General features: G+C 35.1%; 1 protein-coding gene across 1 annotated transcript in view; it reads right to left on the reverse strand.

Moving 5' to 3' along the window:
• NBAS (NBAS subunit of NRZ tethering complex) overlaps positions 1 to 17,376 on the reverse strand; it is a 189,876-nt gene that overhangs the window by 112,568 nt on the left and 59,932 nt on the right. The window contains exons 27-32 of the mRNA XM_086631399.1: positions 16,820 to 16,882; positions 16,154 to 16,276; positions 15,293 to 15,395; positions 12,760 to 12,983; positions 9,158 to 9,270; positions 6,312 to 6,425 (exon numbers count right to left, since the gene is read on the reverse strand). Of these exons, the coding sequence (XP_086487525.1) occupies positions 6,312 to 6,425; positions 9,158 to 9,270; positions 12,760 to 12,983; positions 15,293 to 15,395; positions 16,154 to 16,276; positions 16,820 to 16,882 (740 nt within the window). The remainder of the gene's footprint in view (positions 1 to 6,311; positions 6,426 to 9,157; positions 9,271 to 12,759; positions 12,984 to 15,292; positions 15,396 to 16,153; positions 16,277 to 16,819; positions 16,883 to 17,376) is intronic.

The following is a 17,376-nucleotide window of genomic DNA, read 5'->3' on the forward strand; positions in this document are numbered from 1 at the left end:
TTTAATACATCAGCATTTACAGATTAAAATCTAATCAGACAAGTCATCTCCTTTTTCAAAGCCAGTTACAGTCAATACAAATAACATTTATACCCGTCACCTTTTACAAGTAATCTATTTTTATTTTTTTAAGCTTTTTCCGATTTAGAATGAACACAAGAGAATGAAAGTTATTTACTTTACTGAAACCAAATGGTCCAGTAAAGTTTTGTGCTCAAAACAGTGTGTATGTCCATGCTCTATAGAAGAAGGTAACTAAACATACAAAGGAAAAAATCTCACACTATTCATTTTAATTTAAGAAAGAAGGACAGCAAGAAGCTAATAAAAATGAGTAGATTTTTTCAAAGCAAGCTTCTTACTCATGTTTCTGCCCTATTATTCAAAGCGATTTTACGCAGTCCTTGCTGTTACAGTCATTTGAAAAGGGCACTGGTTTATGAAATTGTATTACTACAACTTGTGAAAAGCAAATATTTCAGAAGGTTAAACATATCCGGTTCCAAAAACCATTTAAAGAGTACATGTTCTTAAATTGCATAGCTGTTATTTTTAACTTTACTTTGCAGATCCATCAACGCAGGCAAAGCAAATTTCTTTTTAAAGCTTTCTCAAAAGAAAAGATGTAGCAGTTGTGCCAGAATGACATTCAGGGAACTGAAGTTACCTTAATTATTGAACTCAATCAAGATTCCCCTAATCCCAGCACGTCATGACTAACTCAGCTGGGAGAAGAGGTTGGCTTCTCATCATTTTATCTTTTGGCCTCTTGCTCTATATATTGCCAGTGCAGTGTTGCAAATTAATCATATCCAGGGCTCTTCTGTTGCAAAATTTTGCCCTCTGGAACCTGGGAACTTCTCATCCGGGCAAAAGCAATTACAGATGACAAAGAGGTGCTTCTATCTACACAAGCTAAACGTGAACTGTCATTTCTATAAGCAAGAGATCCATACTTGCCACTCACCTTCCGACGTCCACTTCACCCTGACAGCTCTACTACTTACAGAGAGATTTGACTAAGTAGCAGACGCAAATAAAAGGCAAAAGAAATAATCAAACTATTGTCCCTCAGATTTCAGGTAGACAAAATAATCACTGCTATTTATTATTATTACTTAAAAATCAATGGGATTGGAGGGAAGAGAGAAGGAACACTTGGAGCAAGGAATAGTTTTCTTCTCAACTGTGCTTGAGCAGTCATATGCTGACAAGTCCTCCATTCCCAACGTTTTAGCTAATTAGTTTTGATGCAGCAGGATACATCTCCATCTGTTTTACAAAAGCACAAGCATAAAATGTAAGGATCATTTTCCTTCCCACCCATGACTACACTTGCTCATCTTACCTCCACTGTTCACTCATTTAAACTTCCATTATCTTGATGCACACTGTTATGCCACCCACAGAACAACCACCAGTTCTGACCTGACTAGTGAAAACCTTGCAATGTACACCCGAGCCCTTTTTCACATGGCTTTCATTGCCTAAACAGTGCAGTCACTTAAAATACTACCCGCTGCATATTAGCAGCACGGTCTTGTTCTTCTATTCAGAAATGAAAAAATTCACTACTTACTTCAGCTTCATGACACTTCACTTGAAGGCATTTTTAATAATGAAGTTTTATAAAAGTGAAACTTTTGAACTCTAAATTATTCCCCTTGACATTTTGACAGGTATTCAAGATTTAAAACCAAGAAAGTTTCAATGAGAAAAACCATTAAAATGGTGACTTTATTAGATTACAATGTAATTCTGCATTAATGTTAATCTCTGTCATCCAGTCTCAAACAAATCAAGTTCAGAAACTGGAAACGATATCTTAATTTTTGTGTCCCTTTTATTATTTGTGAAAGTTTGCGTGTGTTCTGCTCCTTTGGACTATTGCCCTCTTGTCATAAGGAAAAGGCATTTACATTCTAAGGGTGGCACCACTCAGGAAGATTTAAGTCTCTCAAGTTCTTAACATATTTCTTTGATATGATATTTAGCATTCAGATAGAAAGTGATACAAGCAAATGTGGCATTATACCTGAAAGAAGGTTGTAGTGAGGTGGGTGTCAGTCTCTTTTCCCAAGTAAAATGCAAGAGGACGAGAGGAAACGGTCGCAAGTTGCACGAGGGAAGGTTTAGGTTGGGTGTTAGGAAAAACTTCTTCACCGAAAGGGTTGTCAAGCATTGGAACAGGCTGCCAGAGAAGTGATTAAGTCACCATCCCTGGAGGTATTTAAAAGACGTGTAGATGTGGTGCTTTAGGGACATAGTTTAGCTAGGGACATAGTTTAGCGGTGGACTTGGCACTGTTAGGCTAATGGTTGGACTCCATGATCTTAAAAGCCTTTTCAAACCTAAATGATTCTATCAATCTATTACAAATGAAGACAGGAAAAATATGGAAGCTCAGAAATAACAGAAAATCATTTTTTCTTGATTTAATAAAAGATGTTCAAATACTTTTTAAAAGTTTGGATCCAATTTAGGTCATATAAAGGAAAAAAAAGCTTACTGAAACATTCTGAATAAGATGCATGCTGTGAGTGGACAAAACAGCATTATCCTGAGAGTATCCATGTCATAAAAAACTTTAAAAATGATATCAAAATTGTATGAATACTCCAGAAATTCCATGTCATCTACATTTAAGAGATCAGAAACCATCTCTATGGTTACTTCTACATGCATTAAGCAAGAAAGTCAGTGTTGAGGAAGGTGGATTTCAAAAATACCTTTTGACTTAGGAATGTGAGCAAAGTTTGAAATTACTAGAATTAACTTGTGGATATTAAATTAAATTAAATTTAAATTAATTAAATTAACATAAGAAAGTTGTGAGAAAAGAGAATAACGAACAGAAAACATTTTGAGAGAGCCTATCTCACAAAAAAGGAGCAATGCTCACTAGATCTTTTTGATATACAGTAACACCAGAAAGATGTTCTTAATTTCTGATATATAAGCGCTTTTTTTTAACACTTTTTTTGCTCTCTATTTTGCAAGCAAATAATTACATAAAGTGAATCCTTTCACATCCTTTCTTAACTGAGAGTGAGGATTAAGTGAGGATTAAGTGAGGATCATAAGACATAAAACAACTCCAGCTCTCTGAGCACATGTAGATTTTCAGGCTGTCATTCTGAGCACATTCTCCTCCACTCACTTCACCCATCTGTGAAATTAAGATAATACTTGTGTGCTTACTTTACAGAGGTAGTGACGTGAGGCTTAAGTAATGTTTATTGTCATTAATCAAATACTTTAAAGCAATTAAGAAGCCAGCTGACATATCATTACCTAAGCAACGTTTTAGGTTTGATAAGTATGAATATAAATTCTATTACTCACTTTCAGTGCTGCTCTCTAAACAAACCATATTCAGAGAACACAGCTCCCAAAGTTCCTTAAGGATGACCATGTGCACTGTACCCTTGTATGCATAGCAAATGCATTATTTTAGAATTAAAATTAATATTTATGCCCATAGTATTTTATAAGCTATATATTATATACAGTATAACATAGCATATACTATATATTCTATACACATATGCATAAAATTTGTATTGGCATAGATAGATGTAGCAAGCAGGTCTTTCATAGTAATAATCATATGGGGTGGGGTTGGGTGGAAGGGAGAGCAAAGAGAGGGAAATGCTGAAACAAATTCCTCCAGTTAGTAGGAAGAGCACAAGAAAGCACCCAGCTGGTAAATGCACACAGTGGATCAGCAATGGAAGGGACTGCGAATTTGAGCACGCATAACCAACACCAATAAGTATGTTCCACAAGACAACATCAGAACTTCTTTCACAGAAAAGGTGGCTCATAAATCAGGATAATTGTCTAAGTAGTGAAAACCAATTAGGGATAAAAAACAATTCGTTCTTCCAGCAGCTCTTTATCTAATTCTTCATTAAGTCAGTCCATAAAGCTCAGTCCCTAGGTTCTTTTTCAATATCCAGACTCATCCCAATATATCTCCATAAAACCATTTCCTTTGATCATAAGCTGTTAGAAATCAAGTTACCCTTTCCTAGTAGTTTTAAACCTGCTAACAAAGACTATCTGTGCCAAAACTGCAAGGAAGGTTTTCCTTTTCTAATATTCAGTTTAAAATAAAATATACTCATTCACAAATCTTGAAATCTGTATGCATGAGCTGCCCTTTTGGCTACAAACTAATTTGCGCAATAATACTAGCATTTGTTATCATTCTTATGGCTACCAAGTCCTGAAATAACTCTTTATCATATTAATAGTTGATTGTAACTCAATAACTTAAATCACGAATTGACAGACAGAGAAATACCGCTTCTACATGCCTTGCTTCAATTAATTTTTTTTATACCTACTATTAATTTTTATGAGACTCTTCCCTTACAGACTGTGATTAAGGTTATGCCAGCATTCCAATTAAAATCTATTTTTAAAGGTATTATTAATCTAGCTAGTAAAATTATATGCAACTTTAAATTCAGTGTAAGGTTACCTATTATAGCACTCACTGAAGATACACATAGCAGTAACTGAGGACTAAAGAGTGAAGCTCTACAGATGCTAATCTGTTGGAAAAATATTGCATTTGCATGCATGACTTAAAATAGCGATGACAATCATGCTTCCTTTGTATGCTTTTGAATACTCTTCTCGATACTTGTCAATGGGATGGAATGTCAGGCACAAAAAACACTGCAGTAATATTGGTATGCTGTTTACAGCTTTCAAGTCCAGAAAAACTTAAAAAAAAAAGATTAAAGAGATACTGAGTTTCTCAAAATGAAAGAAACCTGTTTTCCATAGCCCATCTCCTACAAATAAGTTTAGATAAAATTCACAACTATGGCATTCTCATACTGAATCCGGATCTTGCTTATAAATGAATATAGTGTACAGAAAATAGTATTTCTCTATAAGTAATACAACTAGTCATCTCTCAGTGACAGTGAAATGGTTTTTAATCACAAAAGCTTTCAACTACCTAATTTAAAAACAAACAAAATCAAAACAATGACAAAAAAAAAAACCACCACATAAACCCCAACCACGTCCACCACCACAGAAAGCCACTACGAGAAATGTTTCCTTGCCACTTTTTCCTTTCAAATAAACGTTATTCTATAATCAAAAGATACCCTTGAAAGTAACTGAGTTATTTGTTTATTTAGCATAAGAGACAAGAAAACCAAGTGTCAAAGTAGTGTTTTCCCTACCAAAATTCACTCCTCAAACATACTTTTATTACTACAATTCCATAATTACCACAGGAACACATTAGCATTATTCCAGAAGTTAACCGCTAAAGTGAGAGAGCCCAACACTCTCAGAATAAATCTGTAACTTGTAGCCTAATTAGTAGCTTTTAAAGCGTTCACCTGATTAAAAATTAACGACCTCACACACTCATCTTCTGGTTTTCTCTAGTCCAGTAACCACATGAAAGAGAAAATCAGGAGGCCATTTTATCATCTGGCTTTAAATATCTCTTTTAAATCTCTTTTTTCAGTGGTGTCTCAGTGAGTGTCATTGTGATGACAATACTAGCACACAGACATTACCATATCAATAAGCTCTAGGAATTCCCTAAAGTTCTCTACCTAATATATGTTGCCTCTCATCTTTCAGTCTCTGGAGATGGGAGCCACAAGTTTGTTCCTTTTTCAAAAGTATATACTGGGCACTTTAGATGCTGATCTACAACTAAGGCACTAGGACAACAGTATTGGACAAAATACTTTGTGGTTTTAGGCTTTGAAAAAAAATAATTTAATATCCTTAGGATTGAATCCTTGGAGATATTCAGCTCCTCCAATTAATACTCAAGCTAATGCATTATTTTTAGTAGACAAAGGAGATACACAAAGCATAGACAAAAGCTTAAGAGCTGAAGTATATGCATTACAGATTACTTTCCCCCCCTCTAACGTAAATGGACTATTATTAAATCAAACTACTTTATTTGACAGAAACAGTAATTACTAGAATTTTAGTAGTACCAATTAACTGTAAACCAAAATATTCTCAGCCACAGCTCCTCCAATTTGAAACGAGCTTTTACTCAAAATCCAGATAAGACAAGGCTGGTTTTATTTTAGTTATTAGTGGAACGTCAGAGCAGCTGACAATCTCAGTCGTTTCACAGGTAAAATATTTCATTCATGTAAAATATGTCATTCCTCCCCAATGACTGCTCTCCCAGATGACTTTTTAGTGATCTCCTTGAACACACATTCTAATGATCACCTCAAATGTCCTAAAAGCATAAACCAAATGCATGTTGCATTGCTACTCAGTGTCTTATTAACATAGCTTACCTGCAACCCTTAGCAAATTTGCAAGTCCCAGGAGCTTCGCAGACTGCTTATAATTTGTTGACAACTGAGCAAGACAATCCTTGATGAGACTAAGTCGATCCGAACACAAACGCACTGTTGAAAGAAGAATTGATGTTAGGGACTGTACAAATGAACCTTACTGCTCTATTTCTGGTTAACCATGTAGATGCAGAAAGAGTCCTAGGGAGTGTGAGAATGCAAACACATTCTGAAAACCAGCCCAAAGCTACTGGCATGCAGATCCTCAACTGTATCTGTAAACAGAAAGTTAAAATAACACTACAATATACCCAGCCCCAATCACTAGCAAGTGAGGCTGGGACTAACCTGAATGAAAACTTGTTTTTGTTTCAGGTTTTCAGATGCATTTTTAAATTTATATGACTAATCATATGTCTTTACAATTTTTTTTTTAAAATATCATTTTTGCAAGATTCGGAGAAAGACTGCTAAAATTAACTTTCATTCGGAATGTTGTAACTAAATAATATTTCATGCTACATTTTATGTTAGGGTGGACAGGATACATCACACAGACTAAAAGAAGTGTCGTAGGCAAAATATTCAGGCTGGTTTAATTTACGCTTATGTTTTCTGAGCAAGTGGAAGGACAGCCTGCAAATCACCAGGTTGTGTTAACCATAACCTGACAAGCTTATAATTAGTACTGTGTTTCAAAAAAGATTTTACCAAGAATTAAACAATTACTTTAATTGTATAATTTAATATCATGAATACGAATTTCAGTGCTCTTTTTAGCTAGTTAGCGGGTGGCCAACTTCAGGCTGCTGCTTTAAAAAGGTAACATTTTCATACCATGCGAGTTCTCAGAACACAGAGGAACACCATGCAGTTCTTCCACTTAACACTCAGTAAGACATTAATGCCTGCATGGGGGATAAACTCCACATCAGCATATTGGGCTTAAAACATATGATAATAGGCCTCTCAATGAGAGCAATTAAGTACTTGCATAATGCAAACTCATTATTAATAAAAGTTCTGGAAATCAAATTAAACTAAAATAAATTAAGAATGGAGGAGCCGGAAAAGGTTACACTTTTAGTTTCATTTTTAATATTCTATCACACACACATATTAGCATACAGCAGTAAAATATTTTCATACATTGACTGCATAAGGAAAATCTTTTGAAATACCTAACATAACTGAAAGTAATCTGAAATAATACCATGGGTCAAACACTTTTATTAAAGATGGACTTTTCTTCACCTTTTATGTTAATAAGGAGTCTCCAAACCAGATTTTATTAAAATACATCATAATAGTAGTTCCCAACCTTAACTGCTGAGTTTGATAAACATGCAAGTAGAGCGAGAAGGTCTACAGAAAACTAAACACAGAAGTGCAAATAAGTCTACTGCTAATTCTTACTGTGAGAATAAGTGATCCTTAATGTTATTTTAATGACATTCTATCAAAGTAACTGACCATTTAAAGGCTTTCATTAAAACTTTAAAATATAATTTTAATCATATTAGATTAACTCGATTTACATGAAAGACACTGAAGAAAGGATAAGTCAGGATCATTAATGAAATTACAGGCATGGTTTCACATATTCTAATTAATACAAATCAGTTGTATGACGCATAATATTAATGCAATATTATGTCTCCATGATTTTTTTTTTTAAAGAGATCCTTCATGTCCACACTGAAAAGATAAGAAAATACATGTGTTCTTTTTCACAGGCTGAACAAATTGACTAAAAAATAATTCTGCTGTAGAAGTCAACTGTGCAATATTGGAAGATCTAGAAACCATAGTTATTCTCAATCGGAAACGGGAAGATTCCTGAATATAACGTACGGAGCATGAGCTCACTTTGAAGGAATACTTGCAAAAGAAAAAAAAAAAAAAAACACAATAGAGAAGTAAAGTAACAACAGAAGTAACAACAGCCCCTGAGAACATCTGCTTCATTTTCCACAGACCCACAGGTGCTCTCCATAAATCTCAGTATTTACTTCTGGTGTTGTGCACAGAAAACACTACCATCAACACATTTCACTGGCACTCAGCGCTCTCTCTCAGTCAGTTTTTCGAGTGCTTTCAATACCAGTGTTCATGCAGTTTCACATAGTTGCCCACATACCATACGTTCAAGCTTCAATGAAAGCCAGGTAGATTTCGCTCAAAAGTAGGGTTTTTGTTAATAAAGCAGTGAACTTTTGTTAGTTTGGCACAATCTATACGCAATACAAATATACTGCAATATATTCCATTTTCCCCTTTATCTCATTGTCCATAATCACCCTTTCTTTCCAACTTCTGTCAAACAACTTTCCATACGATTGGAGTCAGAGCTACAAAACGGATTTAAAGTTTTACAATAAAAGTTCACTTCCATTGTCATTGGATTTTATGTACTTCAAAATGAAACACCCCAGTAGAGACGTTAAAACTGCCTATACATGAAATATCTCTCTCCCACTCGTTATTTTAAAGCTCATCAGCACATGAGCAAGTACAGATTATTTTGCCAATAAAAGGTGAGCTGAAACCACTTCTGCTGAAGTCACCAGGAGCTTCAGACACTCATTACTCTAATTATTAAAAAGTCTTGCTAAAAATAAATTCCAAAACACAGATTCCATACCTAGACATCCTTCTTATCTCACATAAACTGAAAAAAAGGTTTTTAAAAAATTATCTTTTGGTATGTGCCTGTAAGCCATTTGGAGGCAGGGAAGGGACTCTTGAGTTTACTCAAGCAACACTCATACAGTAGTAAACTATTTGTCATGCATATTTATGCATGTGATCCAATAAGTCTTATAAAGAATAAAAATATGCAGTACCTTGTAATGGTAATACTTTCACACCAAACTCTTCAAGGTAGCCAAGAGCACGAATAAGATCTAGCTCCTCCTGAATAGCACTCGGACAATCTACAATAAGTTGCAGGCAGCACCTAAATAGGAAGAAATAGGAAGGAAACAAATTTTTCATGGAACAAATTCGAAATTAAAATTATTGAAAAACTTCATCCATGAGTGAAAACAAAAAAAATACCACCCAGTAATTTACTGTGCTTATGAAATGTCAAAAGAGTCACTAGTCCTGTAACACATACTGTAAGTGTTTGGCACTATATTCCCGTTACGGCTGGCTAAACATTTTAATCGAATTCTATTCTTGGATTTCTGCAATCTTCTTCACCTAGTTGTGACAAGAACACTGCCTAAACCTTCTTGAATTTAGACCTGCAATGAATTTAATGAAAGATGTTGAAGGCATATGTACTTAAATATGTAATTATTTAGGGAAATATTTCTCATATCACTGTTGCATTTTGGTGTTGCCATATACTAGAATATAAAAGCAAAATTCTGTAAAAAATTGATTGGAAGTGAAATGTTAGAGGAGTTGTCACAATTTCAGTTTCCTCAACTAGGTTCAGCATACCAAATCAAAGCTGATTAAAAAAAAAAAAACAAAACACCCACACAAAACTGCTCTGAAGATTAATTAACACATACAATTATTAACTACATATTATAAAAAAACCCCATATGTTTTAAGAATATTATCTTGACATCATCAGCTTTTAGATAAAATTTTTAAATAAAACTTGCATTCAGGTACAGTATGTTCATATGTAGTTTTAGTAACACATTAAATAAAAAAAAACATGCAAAAATCATCTCAAGGATTTAAAATGAATTAATTCATCATGCATATTATATCAGGAAAGTATTTTATTTGTGTAATTTGTCACATGGCTTTTATCTCTACATGTTAATTAAGAAATAGAAATGTTTACATCAAAAATAAAATTGTATGGTGGCTACATTCCCATATGAACCTGTCACACTTTTCAGAAGCACTGACAAACATTTCAGGGTGAAGTGGAGAATAAAACAGGAGTGGAAGGAAAGACAACTAGCTAAAGATAAGACAAATATGTTTCGCCTAAAACAACTCATACAGGAAGGTTACTAGGAGACCTACACACTGTGATAATCACTCATGGAAATAAGTTAAAGTTACCATGAAAAAACTGATTGGAGAAAAGTCAGACAAGGAATAAAACATCTTACTAAACAGAACACATAACAGAGTCACACATTCATAGCAAGCATTCAAGTTATAAACTGCTTATTTTGAAATATCACTATAAATTTATAAGATAAAAGTTGATCACAGGACGCTTATAAGACATTGAAATCAGTGATTCCTTGTTTTTGCAGAGTCTGCTACGGAAAAGACTCTCAAGAGGAGATTGGGGAAAAAAAAAAAGTAAATAAACTCTAATTCTATGACAATATTAAATCACTTTTTCATAGTGAATATGGATTCAGAATACTTTGGGTTGCAAGCAACCTTTAAAGGTCATCTAGTTCCAAACCCCCTGTAATAAGCAGGAGCGTCTTCAACTAGACCAGGTTGCTAAATGCCCTGTCCAGCCTTACCCTGAATGTTTCCAGGGATGAGGCATCTGCAACTTCTCTGAGCAACCTGTTCCAATGTTTCACTGCCCTCATTGTACAAAATTTCTTCCTTATATCTAGTTTAAATCTACCGTCTTTTAGTTTAAAGCCATCACCTCTTGTCCTGGTGCTACATGCCCTGCTAAAGTTTGTACCCATCTTTCTTATAAGCCACCTTTCAGTACTGAAAGGCTGCAATGGTAAGGTCTCCTCCGAGCCTTCTCTTCACGCTGAACAACCTCAACTCTCTCAGCCTTTCCTCACAGGAGACATGTTTCAGCCCTCTGATCATTTTTGTGGCTCTCCTCTGGATCCACTCCATCAGGTCCATGTCCTTCCTGCACTGAGGACTCCAGAGCTGGATGCAGAACTCCAGACGGGGTCACACCAGAGCAGAGCAGAGGGGCAGAATCACCTCCTCAGACCTGCTGTCCACATTTCTTTAGACGCAGCCCAACATACAGCTGGCCTTCTGGGCTGCCAGCGCACTTTGTCTGCTCACGTCCAGTTCTCCATCCACCAGCACCCCCGAGTCTTCTTGGCAGGACTGCTCTCAATCCCTTCATTCTCCAGCCTCTATTGATGGCAAGGATGGACCCAATCCATGTGCAGGACCTTGCACTTGGCCTTGTTGAACCTCATGAGGTTCACATGGACCCACTTTTCGAGTTTGTCCCAGTCCCTCTGGACGGCATCCTGTCCCTCAGGCACGACAACCACATCACACAGCTTGGTGTCATCTGCAAAAATGCTGAGGGTGCACTTGATCCCACTGTCTATGACATTGATGAAGATATTAAAGAGTACTGGTCCCAGTACAGACCCCTGAAGGACACCACTTGTCACCAATCTCCATCTGGACATTGAGCCGTTGACCACTATCCCCCTGGATGCAATCATCCAACCAATTCCTCATCCACCAAACAGTCCACCCATCCAATCCTTATCTCTCCAATTTAGAGAGAAGGATGTTGTGCAGGACCGTGTCAAAGGCCATATTGAAGTCCAGACAGATGACATCCATGGCTCTTGATAAATTAGCACTTTATAAAGACATGTTTTCTTTTGTAGTTGAGACATAAGGATTTTTGTTTGGTTATGGGATTTTGTTTTGATTTTTGATGTTTGGTTTGTGGTTTGTTACAGGTTTTTTTCTTTCCAAGTTCCTTAAGGGAAAAGGAAAACTCATTTGGATTAACATATAACAACAACATCAATGAAACAGCAAATTCTTGGAATAAAAGGAAAAGGGTGAAAATATTAAGACATGCCTCATTTTAATTATTTAGGGTAAGCCAAGTCATCAATATTCTACATAGGTAATAAACAATTATTTTACCTATCTGCATCTAAGCTGTAAAAGAAAATACTTCCACATGTAAATTTACACAAGAGCATGCATCCACGCTGCAACCTCCAAAGCTGCTCTATCCCTGAATTGTTTTCTGAAGAATTATTTGGCTCGTTTCTTAATGTAACAGAGACAGATAGCCTCAAATGAACTCTTGGAATTGGGAAAAACCAATGTAAGAAAAGAAATGAATGAAACAGCAAAATACTGTTTTCTATTGTGATAGTAATTGGGCCCCATAACTGTGGTTCACTGCTGTAATGTGGAAAAAGTTCAAACGACACACACACAAAGCTTCTTATCCACAGAGAAAGACTTTCACGTTTCTTCTTCTTCAACTTGAATTGTGTAACAGATCATTCCAGCAACCATGGACAGCAATGGTGTACACACACACAAAGTAAGACGGGGAAAAAAAGAAATAAATAAAAATCTCACAAAAACAAAACAAAAAAAATAATCTTACAGAAGCCAAAGATATTGTTTCTATTTATCATGTAATTTTACATGAAGAGAAATAAACACACATAACATTCACTCTCTTTAACAGGGAAAACAAAATGCAAGTTTCAATTAAAAAAGCAATATGTATTAACATATAGGATAAGTGTAAATATACCTGGCCAAATCCATACAGCTATCAGTCAAACTTGTTGAGGAATTGAAATACTCTCTGCCAGCCGCCAAAACTAGTTCGATACTTTTTGCATAGCTGACTCGATACTGTGGCTTCCCTTTTGATGAGCTTGGTAGATCCACTGAACAAATACTGCAATGCATCATCTGCCCAGCCAAGTGGATGTTGTCTACACTGCTTGAGCATAAAAGGCTTTCTGTGAATATCTAAAAGAAAGAACAGTAATTTAATAATCTGCTGCAGCAGCTTCAAGTAAGCTTATCTCCACTGTATGGAACCAGTCCCTTTGAATAAAAGGATCTTTGAAGTCAAAAGAATATATTCAGTCCAAGCAGAAAACGTGACGTCTACGAAGGAGAGTATTTCCATGATTTATTTAAGCACAGCTAAAATTAACTAGTAGCTAGTTATTTCTACTTCCTGCAGAAAAAAAGCTTAAAAACTTCAGATACTTGCCTTTTTACAGTACGACTTAGAGATCAGAAATTATTTATACCTACATTCTGAGGTGTTAATAGGATGCAGGAATCTGCAAATGCAGTTCAGTAAGACCTTAAAACCAACAACACATAAGAAGAAATTCTGTATCCCTGAAGAAACTAAAAATATTTAGAACTGAGCATATAAGATGTTTTTTAAGTTTCAATCAAGGCTGTCTTCAAAGAATGTCTATTAATATAATGCTCCATCTGCCACAAAAAACCTAACTTATTTTCAGGTCAAAGTTTTGCCAACTTTAAGACACTCAATCTCAATTCCTTACAAAAATAATTTTTTTTTTTTTTTTAACACTATCAGTATTGTCCTTATGATGAGCAACATAGTCATTTAACCACTGCAGAAAACATCACAGCTGCAACAATATGGCCTTTATCAAAGGTTTTAGATTTTATAACAAATTAGAAATGAATCATGGAAGAGCTCAAGTTGAAACAGACCTCAAAAGATCATCTGGTCTTATTTTTCATGTGAAAGGGGGCATAGATGAGATTATCTAGCACCCTGTCCAATCACATCTTGAAATTAAAGTATTTCTCTACTACGAATAACCTCTCCATATCATCTCATGCTTTGGAAAGGAACACAGTTCGGTGTTTTTTAAAAAAATCATACAATTGGATCATCTATTATCTCACAATATATTAATCCTCAAGAAACAGTGAAAGATGCAAAGTATGATAGCTGACCCTTTTTCTTTAAAGATCACATACACGGAATTTACCTCTCTCAAAATTTATGAAGTCTGTCTTCAAGAGGACAGGATTCACTTTCCATGCAAGCAGAAAACAGTAAGCACTATGCCAAAAAAGATCCCAATACAAACCCAACATGCGATTGCAAATCCTTACTGCCTCATCAATTTCTCAATTTTGAAGTTATCAAAGTATAATTGCATACCACAGCACTACATTTCAAAGCATTCTCAGCATTCCTAGATCATTTTTCCAAAACCCTTTTCTGTGGCTTTTTAATCATATGGTGCAGAGGTTAAAAATAATTTAATATTAATGAAATCTTTAATATTTAATATTAATGAAAAACTTGTACTAAGATCAGGGCAAAGCAAATGCTATTATTTTCAGAGTGCTCTATTACTGTATTTTGTTTTAAATGCACGTACAAAATAATTCCAAGTACACTAAGCCTTAGCCTATCACAAAAACATGAACATTAAATGTATTGCAGTTCCCTTCGAGCAACTTCAAATTGTACAACTACAGAGAAAGAGTGACTTTTTTCTGTATAGGTCGAGTAGCATTGCTTTTCCCCTTCATTTTTTTTTTCTAATTTGCTTTCAAAATTTCTTCCAAGAGCTAATCAGATCGGTAGCCATAAGCAATTAAATCTGAAAACTAATAAAACACTCTTGAACTTTTAAAAATGGGACTATTTAAACACTGATTATAGTGGATATAGCACTGTTTCTGTAATAAACTGCAGTATATTGAACTGAAAATGTAGATAAACAATACACGTCACAGCAGATTCTACATCAGTCTAATAGCTGTCCTTTGCAAATATTCATGACATAGCTTTGAGGTTTATGCACATGCAGGGTTTTTTTTCCTTCAATGAAATTGGATTTCTCATCTCACATATTCTACTTCAACTGCAAGCAGTAGAAAGTCCATAATCCTATAATGATCTTGGATAATATTATTAACCAGAACTTCACGTTTAAGAAATGCTTGACTGAAGATAACATTTAGCCAGAAGACTATTTATTTCATTAGTTTTAAGTGTTTATTACTAAACACATTTGTACATAGAACTACGAAGTCTCAAGAAGTTGACTCAATTTAAAATAGTTGAATTGTAGTAACAGATATTCAGCATCTTTATTAGAGGGACTTTTGATGAAATGAATTAACATAGAAAGTTTCTGATTTGAATGAAAATACCGTAAAAGAGCCAGCTGACAACCAAGTAACATAGCACACGGAAATGCAACAACATGAAATGAGAATCTGTACCTTACTTGGGATATAAATCAGTATGAAAATGTAAGACTCACCTCATAGCAAGTATCTGAATGTAAGCATGTATATACTTTCTGCTGCATGTCTAACATATCCTGAAGCAATTCCTTCCAGTGCGTCTCACTGACTGATGGCTGCCTACAAACATTTTTAAAATTAAATATTCTTTTCCTCAACAAATTTAAAGAAAAGCAGTAGATAACACTATGGTCTGATCACCAAAATGTGAGTTTTCTCAAATGCTATTTCAATCTTTAATTGGACTTCCAACGAAAGTGATTTAAAGACAGAATGCTTTTAATATTAATTAACATTAAAAAAGTGACTGTGGGATAAAATTGTTTGACAACAATGCACCTACAGTTGGAAGACTAGTTAAATGAAGTAGTTCTTAAACAGAAAAATTGACAAATTATACTGGAAATATAAGAGGTGCAATCAATATGTAAAATCAATAAATTACCATATTACAAGAGCTCTTAAGAAAACATGCCCTGCCCCCCCCCCCCCCCCCCCCAAAAATAAGTGTTATTTTACAAATCCTACACTCTCAATAAAATTAAATAGTCTTAAAGGACCTCATTTACAATGTTAACTTTTATTGTTCATCATTTTGCAGTATTTTGCAGTCAGTATACCTTTTAGGCTTGTTTACTTGAACACAAACATACTCAAACTGGTTTGAACCAAGACAGCTTTTTAAATGTGCAGAATGCAGCCAAAACAGTAATCACGTTAATCATCAGTTAAACAAATGTGGTTTATGTAAATCGTGTTCAGTTTGAACACCATGGTTCTCTACTGCAACAGAACATGCATGCATGGTCTCTGACAATAAGTACTTGTTACCTTACTGTCCTTTCCCCCTTCTCTCCCACTCCCCTTTGGATACTAACTTGCGACCTGTGTGCCTCGTCAGTCTGATCATCAGCTTCCGTGCCTCCTCCACGTTGTCCTTTGTGTCTTTCACAAAGGAAACGGGTTTCTGAAGTCCATGTTTCTCCAACAGCTCTGACACACTGTAAATGCAGAGTCACCATTTTTGAATCCTGCACAGTTGTACAACTGCCTCGCTGCAGCAGTCTTAAACATACAGCAAATGCAAAGTCTCCATAAAGTCGGTAACAGTATGGATTAGCCAGAGTTAACACTATTTACTCAAAAAAAAAAAAAAATACTGCAGGGTAAAAGCATATCACTAATAACCTGATGACATATCTTCACGGCTTTTAGTTTTTGATCACTCAAGGCATTACAGAATATCAAGATCAAAAAAAAATCCCTGGGTATTTCAGAAGTAACCTTCCTCTTCCTCCAAAAGAAAAGAAAGAAAGAAAAAATACTTTTATGCCAAGGAAAATATCTGTGCAGTTTTATAACATTCGAATAGTTAAAACCATTCAAATGTTCTAAATTCCGAATATAAAAAACTTATAGATTATCTTGGTGAAAGCAGTAAAACTAAGACAAACATTCTTGCTGATTTTTGTCATAAGAAAGTTCTTGCCTATCTCTAGTGACTCCTGTAAGAATAAATTATTTATTTTAGCAAAATTAAATACCTAAGAATTTGTTCCAGTTCATCTACTTCATCATGAAGAGTATTAGTTTTATCTGTTTCAAGCCTGCAAAGATATTATACAATTAATATTAAATACATATATATACATACTTCCTGTAATTTCTTCATGTAATTCATATTACATAGATAAAAAGACAAGCAGTTTGAAACATTCCTTGATGAAAATCAAATATTTGTTTGCTTGAAAAGGTTAAAGCTGTTGGGTTCTTGCTGGAAGGCTAGCTAAAGTTGAGAGGGTCCCTCGGTCACGCTAGAACAGAGCTTTTCCTTCTTCCTTATGCTTTTCTCAGGCTCTCTCGTCCCTACATGTAGAAGACATTGAGAGAATAGTTTACATCTCCTCCTCATGCTTTCGCTTTCTCAAGAATTACTTGTCCTTCATATAGGTTTTCCATATAGAGACCTCTCTCACAGAGCCGTATTGCCTCTTATAAGCTACGTGCAAGACACCACTAACTGTAACAAGACCAACAACACCTGTAAGATAGCACTAACATTTGGTCTCAATTCACCAGGATATAAAAGTCTATGCAGAAG

Source organism: Tauraco erythrolophus, chromosome 2, assembly GCF_009769465.1.
Source record: "Tauraco erythrolophus isolate bTauEry1 chromosome 2, bTauEry1.pri, whole genome shotgun sequence".
In the NCBI taxonomy this organism is placed as follows: domain Eukaryota; kingdom Metazoa; phylum Chordata; class Aves; order Musophagiformes; family Musophagidae; genus Tauraco; species Tauraco erythrolophus.